This window comes from Varroa jacobsoni, unplaced genomic scaffold, assembly GCF_002532875.2.
Source record: "Varroa jacobsoni isolate VJ856 unplaced genomic scaffold, vjacob_1.0 scaffold_679, whole genome shotgun sequence".
Lineage (NCBI taxonomy): Eukaryota > Metazoa > Arthropoda > Arachnida > Mesostigmata > Varroidae > Varroa > Varroa jacobsoni.
The window spans coordinates 34,987-44,151 of record NW_019213581.1 but is presented as its reverse complement, the minus strand read 5'-3'; the positions used below and the strand labels follow the sequence as shown (position 1 = coordinate 44,151).

At 42.3% G+C, this 9,165-nt stretch overlaps 2 protein-coding genes across 3 annotated transcripts in view; one reads left to right on the top strand and one right to left on the bottom strand.

Moving 5' to 3' along the window:
- Positions 1-1,721, top strand: LOC111262605 (uncharacterized; the record flags this gene model as incomplete). Its single annotated transcript, XM_022836982.1, is given in 1 exon segment — positions 1-1,721. A coding segment is annotated over 1 exon segment (876 nt), but the record flags the coding sequence as incomplete, so codon positions are not given.
- Positions 1,722-2,487: 766 nt separating this feature from the next.
- LOC111262606 (cell growth regulator with RING finger domain protein 1) overlaps positions 2,488-9,165 on the bottom strand; it is an 8,608-nt gene continuing 1,930 nt past the window's right edge. For both annotated transcript variants that reach the window (XM_022836983.2, XM_022836984.2), the window contains exons 2-3: positions 4,694-4,982; positions 2,488-4,476 (exon numbers count right to left, since the gene is read on the bottom strand). In XM_022836983.2, the coding sequence (XP_022692718.1) occupies positions 3,904-4,476; positions 4,694-4,981 (861 nt within the window). In that variant the 5' untranslated portion in view covers position 4,982 and the 3' untranslated portion in view covers positions 2,488-3,903. The remainder of the gene's footprint in view (positions 4,477-4,693; positions 4,983-9,165) is intronic.

The window sequence follows — 9,165 nt, the reverse complement described above, 5'->3', positions numbered from 1 at the left end:
GGGCCTCCTCAACTGCAGCAAGGACAGCCTCAGATGCAGCAGGGACCTCCACAGATGCATCAGGGACTTCCGCAAATACAAGGACCTCCTCAAATGCAACCTGGTGCTCCACAGACCCAACAGGCCCCACCTCAGCCCCAACAAGGTGGCCAGCAGACACAACAGGGTCCTCAACAGGGACAACAGGCTCCTTCACAGGTGCAACAGGGGCCACCAGGACCAGCAGGTATGCCCCACCCAGGGGCACCAAGCCATTCGTGTCCATATCCACCACCAGGTCACGGAATTACTCCAGGTCAAGTACCTGCGGTGTCTGTCAGTCTTCCCGTTTCAACAGGTCCGCCTGTAAGCCACGTAACCAGTCATCCTATAATGACTTCGTGCGTCCCCACGCAATCTCACGTACAACCTCATCCAGGTTTGCCTCCGGGTATGCCGCCACATATACAGGGCCATCCTAATATGCCCCCAGGCCCTCATCCTGGGCTGCCGTCTCCCTATCACCAGGGCCATCCCAGCATGCAGCCTAACTATGCCCCTCACCCTGGCATGGCTCCGCACCCCCAATACGGTCATCATCCGGGGGGACCTCCGATGATGCATCAAGGTTATCCCGGAAGTTACCCTATGCCCAGCGGCCACCCTGGCATGGGGCCCCATCCAGGCATGTTGCACGCGCATCCTGGGATTCAACAGCACCCTGGCATGCCGCCCCCACATCCAGGCCAACCGCAGGGGCCCGGTCAACAGCCGGGTGGTCCTCAAGGAACTCAGCAACCCGGCCAACAGCCAGGCTCCGGACCGCAAAGTGAAAATTCCTCAGCGCAGCCTACAGCAGGACAGAGCGACCAAACCAGCGAAAAAATGGAACATTAGGTGGTTTTGTTTGTAATATCGTGTCAGCAATTGAAAACATGAATTGGTTCTCGTTAACTGAAGGCACCCGGTCGTCTGGGTCACTCAAGTAAGGATATCCGCCCAACTGGGCCCTTATGCTGAACGTCCGCAAACATCATAACGGAGTTTGAATGAACGTGAGCGTATCATGATAGACAACGGTGACTCTGCGACCTGTATTAGACTAGATACAAATTGTTATAACAATAGCTAATAAGCAAAAACAATTGTTGTGTAATAGCGAAAACCATAAGCTGTCACTAACTATACGTCGATGTGTGTGCACTTGGCTGTATGGATGAACGGTCGCACATTAAGATTTTGTATAATAGGTAGAATTGAACGCGGTAAAGAGAGGCAAAACGAAAGATATCTGACGCTAATAACATGTACAACATTTCATTCCTTTATTCATGCATTAGGCACAAAAAAGGCTCTGTTAAAGAAAACATGCAGACCGAGGGGATACACCAGACGGGAATAGTGCATACAGGCTCCTAATACATTTCTGCACACACACACACACACACGTATATATATAATTACATATATACATTTTCAATACACAAATAACACATACAAGTGGAACAGAATCGTACAAGATATTGGGGGTTTAAAATATTTTTTAATTTGTACTTACAATAATTTTAGAATTGGCACTTCAGCGTCAATCGTGTGCATCCTGTTACAATATCATACTATTGTCAAACTCGAAAAGTATTGGATATACACACAAGTTTGAACGCTTCTGCCAAAAATAGATTCCGTCATAGAACATAGAAGTATAACTAATTATAATAAAAAGTATATTATTGTCACATTAAGGCGCGTATTTTAATTTACAGTAAATTGCACACTACATAAATGTTTTGCACTTGGCATTTAATATTTTACCCTCTCTTCGGTGCATTTACTTTACAAACTTTCACCTCACTCAGTACCTACTTACTTCATGCTCTTTGCTTATGGGTCTCTTCGTTCCTACCTTTTCAGACTCCGCCCTGTAACCGCTCTGCTACACGTCTCAGCCTTCTTTCTGATGGCCCTGTATACTTAGTGCTACACTACAGCATTGCCTAGCTGGCTGTTACAAGTAAATCAACTTCCCTGCTTATTATGACCATTTTTCATCCTCATAACCTGTTTGCTTTCGCAGTCGTTTATAGTTCCACGTATATTTTTCCCTATATTTTTTCTCAATCTTTTTTTAGTCTCTCGTCTGATTCCAACATTGCACATAGGATTAAATTTTTTTTCGTCACCTCATTTACTGAAGCCTTAGGACGAAGGCAAGCATTTATACATACGCACACTAACGCAAATACACTCACGCTATCACCACCGCGTATGAGAATAATATATATATGTATGGCGTTTGCTGTAGATATTTTTGCGTTTACATGCAGAGAAATAAGTTTCCTGTTCATTGCCTCCTTCCCTTTCGTTTTCGCATACACGGCATATATTTACTTCTCGAAAAGCAGCTTACGCACACCGCTTAGCATAACTAATGAAATATATCGAAAAACGTGATATTCTTATTCAAAAAATCTGAAAATTTTTCATTAAACAACATAAGGTACCTTTCACTAGCTGTGATCAAAAATCTCCGGTTTAATGGACACGATAAGATGAACACCAAATACGACATTTTCCATTTTTAATCAGCCGTTTATACACTCCCCTCGCAAACATTTCGTTGTTACCTTCTTGTTTCCGTGTAACGTGACATTTCCATGTGTATCTTTTTTTGTAGGCACGTTTTACATTGTACCCATGGGTTATAATTATGCTGGAGCTCTTAGCCTAGATGAGTGATCAATCGTTATTCTTCTATCTCAACTGTTCGCTGCCATCATGTTCATCAATTATTTTATCTATCTCACCGCGTTTATAGCAACAATGTTATTCATAATTATTATATATTATCAGTGTAATTATATTCAACAACAACTACAAATAGGTGTTGATAAAACATTTTCAATCGTACATTCCGCGGCGCCACCGTCAGTGGAAGTGGCGACACGTTGGTCGACAGAGAGCGCTCGAACTTGGACCGATATTCAAACCGTCGTTCCATGTCGTCTAGATGTATAATTACATACGACAGCTCTTCTAAACGACGTAGATAATGCTACGCTGTCGCAGCTCTTGTTCTTGTAGGCCTATAAGAACTGTATGACTTACTTAGCCATTTTGTTTGCAAAATGTGTCTATTTCGTAGTAATCGGCTTTACGTTGTGTAGCACAGATTTTTTTAAATGAACTCATTCCTCTGGTGATCAGAGAGTGATAAAAACAACTAATCAGAAAACGAAATTACTTGTAAAATAATTGCGCTTTCGAACCGTGAAGCTCTAATGACTAAAATTCGAAATTTTATGAAGTTTTTAATAACAAATTTAACATAGAGTGGTCTACTCCCCACTGTTTAAGCTACCTAATCGTCAAATCGTGCTAAATAAATACTTAAATAGAAATGCGTGGGCTAGCACGATTACAAACGAGCGAAATGAATAACTCAGATATTATACTTAATAACTAATACACAATCATCGCTCTAGAAATCGGATGTGTACATTCATTTTGTATTTATACAATCTATTATTTATCAATTTTCATTGACTTATCGTTGTGGCTGCTCAATGAATGCTATCTTCTTCTGCGTGGCAATTGGCTGCTCAATGAATGCTATCTTCCGCGTGGCAATCGATCGATAATTTCTGTATCTCTGACTCCGTCTATCGCCCTTCTTTAGTAGATTAAAATTTTCATGTACATTTTCTCCACTTAATGAATTTTCCACTTACTCGATATCAGTCTGTCGTCTTTGCGATGCATAGAGAAGGCCTAAGCTGAAACAATGTCTTAAATGTGTCATAGCCATCACACCCGTATAGTCTCTTATATGCTGTGCTCGTTGTAGGCTTTCGGAGCATCGTCAGCGCATCCGTTGGCGCAAATAAACCTGTTTCATAAATAGACACATTTTTTTGTGATCTTCACTCAACGTTGCCGACAATTGTTGTTGCCTTCAATAAGCTGTCGTTCGTCTACGAAATGCTGCGGATGGTTCTGATGAGAATGATGACTTGGCTCTACGTGCTGATTCTGTTGTTGCCCATCGCCACCGTTACGACAGCTTGGCTCTGTGGTAACGAAGAAAGTTTCAACAAACATACGACACATCGGGCAGCGATCCTCGATGTGCCCGAAACATTCATGGCAGACGCACGCATGTCGGCACGGCAGGAGTGTATGCGTTGCTGGCTGATCCATGCAGATGACACAACGAGGCTCATCGAACAGGGTGCGTACGGCTAGCAGACGCCCACCGTCCGACTTGAGATACTGCTGAAGAACGCTTGTCTTAAGACTACATCCGTATAGATGGTAGATTGAATAGAGAGCCGTGTCGGCATCCGGTGCAGTTATAACGGTAACGAGATGGTAACGTGTCCGGGGCTGGTCACCGAGTTCGCAGTCTTTCACTTCTAGCCGGAGGCGGCGACGCCCGATCTCCGGGATAGTGTGGGACTCGTCGTATTCGTGTGGCAGTTGCTCGTTCCAAGGAAAGTCCTAAGTGAACGAAATAGATATCATCGAAGCAGGAGAATAAACTACACTACGGTATTTTTGCTCAGCGGGTACCATTAAGTTCCTGCAGGCAAATATTAAGATCCATTCCTGATAGAATTTTGATTGAATCTTTCTGCCAGGCTTAAAAACAAAGTAACTTATAATTTCATATTTGACGTTGTCTGTTAAATATTAATCAACCAAACCTATAGCCTACCTTAATGCTCACACCCCAATAAGCTTTAAGTTCACAGTTGATTACGTGTGTACGAATGTCAATATCGACACAATGATTTCCAAGATCGCGTATCTCGAAGACGGTTGCTGGGGTATGAATTCTCTGGATGTGGAGTTGTTGCCGCGGTCGCTTTACGTAGACAACTGAAGTCGCTCGGTCGGGGGTTCGCAGTGCCCCCAACAGGACCCGGCACAGTAGGAACGCCACGTGGAGAGCCAGACACGCGCCTACCGCGTACAGAACCTCCATCTGGCCCCAGAACAACATTCTGTAACGGTCGACACAACATTAGACATGGAGCGTGGACATGCACTGATGATAAAAATTATAATACTATTAGTAGTAGTAGTAGTAGTAGTAGATGTATTACAGAATTGACTACATAATTTCAAACGACGAAATTCTTTTCTTGTGTATGTAAATAGTTCCTGGTCAACAAAGAAGCCCTATTTAGGTTCCTACGCCACAATGTATTAGCGCCACTCATATCGCAGCCTACATTTTCAGTGAGCAACAGCTCACCAAAAGTTGCCTGTTTATGGATTTGAATTAAAACTGTGTTGGACAGTCAACACAGTCTGAGATAACAGCACTGGTAATTGTCATTCAACGCGTATCAGTATTATTTTATCAATATCACGTACGAAACGTAATGGCCTTTAAATCATGGGCGCCCTGCCTGTAGATTGCTCCCGTTCGATGGCAATCAAGAAAAAACCAACGCTGTTGCATACCTAACAATGTTGCGTTCATATAGTTATTTAGTATGCAAAATAAATGCCCTTTATGGCATTTATTTTGTTACATACTTCATAGCAATTACGTAGGAACAGCATAAACGTACAAGTAACTAGACATCGAACGTGACACCACGCAAAGATCGGACGCTATCATGTGCATGTCATCAAGTTATTCCAAATATCAAGTATCACTTCTTGATCGGACATTCTAGCATTAAGATGTGTTTAGAAAAGGAAGAAAGGTTTAGGGAGCACAGATATGCATATGCTATGTAGAGAAAGTAAAATGTTAGAAAAGATTAGGTTTTACACAAAAAAAAAGGATTTTTCACACTTTCACTTTTCGTCCATATATGCTAAAGGCACAACTTGTTGCATTTGAAACCGATACTTACAGGTATACACGAAGGTTTCAATAACGACAATAAATACTACACGAAAGTATATATATAGTCGGTGCTCAGTCAACCTTAAGGCCAACTGCGCAGCGTTAGCGCAAGGTACTTTCACAGGGTTTTAGGCCTATGAAAGCGGCGTTATGCTGATACCCTACATATCGATCTTTATCGCTTAACCGCTAATAAACGACGTGTTATGTGAAACTAGTTGTATTTCAGTAACTACAAACATGACAGTTTGCTGTAGCCAGATTTCAGCGAACCCAGTCTTCACTATCGTATTAGCGAGCTCTATCTCACCGCCTAAAATGATTGTTATTGATTCAGAATAACTGGATGATGGCGGTTCAATGGGCTAGACTAGTTTGAATGTCTTTTGGTAATTTCGCGTTTTTCTGTGCGAACAGTATCGAAATGGGGAAAATCAACAGATGTCACTGAGGAATAGAAATCACTGATTAATAGATGGCTTCGTCGAAACAATTGTACAATATACGAAACGGTTAAAATATTTCATGTTTCGTTGCATGCAATCTCCAACGTTGCGAGAGAGCTGGGGAAACACCTTCCGCTGTCATCCTGTAAAGTCGATACCAAGAATCGTAAAACATGCTCTGCTAAGGATCGTGTGAATGCTTAGGAACTTCAAAAAGATAAATTTACATAGTATAATGTTTTTCGAAGTAAAAGAAAAATACCGTGAACTTCCCGCTTCTGCGACGATATAAAGGCTGTGGACTTGCCAAGAAACATGAGTTGAATGCACAAATAAATCGAGCACTGGACAAACCCGGTTAAAAATTGGATTGTTTAAACTATTCTCGTTTTAAAATTATTGAAAAAAAATGCCCATTATATTATCAGACGTCTTAGCGAACGATTTTGAAAAAGTGCATCATGCCGAAAATCATACATCCGTCTTCGCAAAATGAATACCAGAGCAGTAGGATAGTTCTTAGTTTTAGATACAAGAATGGTTTTTTGACGGTGAGTACATCATCATGCACGATGGACTGTCTTGTCACAGAGTTTGGAGTACCTTTGGACTATAGCTGCCAATGACGTTCTGGTGCTGCCATGGCCTGCTCATTTGGCAAACCTCAACCCCATAGTTCCCAAATCTCCGTGAAAAAATCACTAATACGAGGCAACAGGATCCGCTCATAACTGGAACAGCAACGAAAGTGCATCAAAAGCACGCCCAAACAGTACCCGCTGTTATCGTCGCAAGAAGCGATGCCACAAAATAGTGATGAATATATTGTCAGCACTCTAAAACGGCTGCCAATGTCTTTATCGACATGTAGAATGCCGCTGTATGATGAAATAATGCCGCTCGCACAGGTCAAAAAGCGTTTGAAAATATCTCGCTTTACTGCTGCACAATTGGCCTTGCAAGCTGAAACTATATCGAAGTTTTATTCAGCACACAATGTGTATATGCATTTGGAATATATATTTATTATAGTTAGTAATAAAAAATGCTACAAAAAGTAAGTTTTCACTCAGTCGAATTAAATTGGTATCATAAAAGTTACTTCAATTACTTAACCTCATTAATATCATGTCGATGCATTTGTGATTGAGGTCTTTTGTAGAGTTAGGTTTGCCTAAATAAAGCTATAATCCTGATTTCGAACATATACAACCTTAGAAAGATTGTTCTTCCGCGAGCACAAGACCTGAAGACTCGATCTGCATTTGTGTTGCATTCGTAAAGGCTATAACTCTATAATATATAACAACCGTTGGGAAAACCGCAACGCGATAACTGTACTGGCAACGGCAACTGTAAAAAGTTTGTAACAACAATGTAAAGATTGCTTATAGCAATATAGTAACTCAAGCCGCATTACTTCGTATTGTCACTAACTATTACTATTATTAACAGTTTTGTCGTTAGATGCTGACGTTTCTTCCATGCATGATAAGCATGTGCTGGCTTGCGTGCTGTACGCGCATACTGCAACCGCATACAGGACATACGGTTACTTTGCGAGAGCTATCATTACGATTAGGTTCGTCAAAGGCCCAGGGAAAACAGCAATTTGTGCCCGAAACATTTCGAACTACTGACAATTTCACAGAACTGTGCGCCGAACCGATATTCGTCGGCGGCATCAATGGATGCCGCATCGTGATGTGCGACGTGTTGCATTGCTGTTTCACATCAGATGATATCTGTTTATCCTTATGAAAATGTTCAACAGGTGGTGCTATTGCATTCCCGAAGGACACAATGGGTAATGGCTCAGTCTGATGCTCACACAAGGAAGGCGCCTGAAACACTGCTGTCGATATGTTGCGATGGCACCATAATCGCCTATGGGAATGAAGATCATCAACAATGTCCCCACATTCTCCACACTGAAACACAGGTGCGATGCTTAACATGTCGTGGTTTTTGAACGACTTGCGCGAACTTTTTAAGGAAACAGAGGACGCCGTCAGCACGCATTTCGATTTACCCTCTCTATACTCGGTTTTTACGTTGCATTTTACGTGCTGCTTCAGTTGATTTGTGCTGTCAACTGGGGCAAGACGTTTGTCACTTGTTGAACCGTTTCGCATAGGCATCGTAAAACTGCGCTTATTTAATCCCAATACTCCGTTTGCCAAGGTGATATTTGCAAAAGGACGACGTTTTACTTTCCCAAGATAGTTAGTTCTTAAGGTAACAGCATCAATAGTGGTGCCATTGATATTTTTAGTTCTAAGCGCATTGCCGCGCGTAGTAGGGTCAATGTTTTCAGATGAGCTCGTTTTGACCTGGGGCATCTTCATCGGCTCCGAAATAAAACCCGTCGAAGCAGGCCTCGTATATATCGGTGTACGTGGGCGACCCACTCTTCACAAACCGTAAATAGTGCTCGACCCAACCAAACAAGCGAGAGATGGCTACGCTAGTCGAAGTACAGCCGGGCCGAAGTATATCAGCGTACCGCGGCACAATGTATGGCAGCACTGTTGTGGCGCCACAAATCGTTCAAATTACGGCAACGGAAATTGAACTGGAAAAACATGGTGACGATAACAATAACCACAACAGCACCAGAAATAACTGTGAACATACTAGTGATGTCGTAATAGTCAGATTTGTTTTTTTTATCACCAGGCATCTGATTTTTCGGACAATGAATGCTCTAGTGGCTGCCACCGGATACTCAAAAAGCGTCCATTCAGCAACGGCTGTTCGAAATTGATGTAGGAGTCCTAAGTCCTTCTTAGCATAGAATGCCACGGGGTGTCCCTTAATGTATCTGTGAGCGAACTTCGACGGTTTTACAAAAGTACCACTAACGCTTAAGCAAAG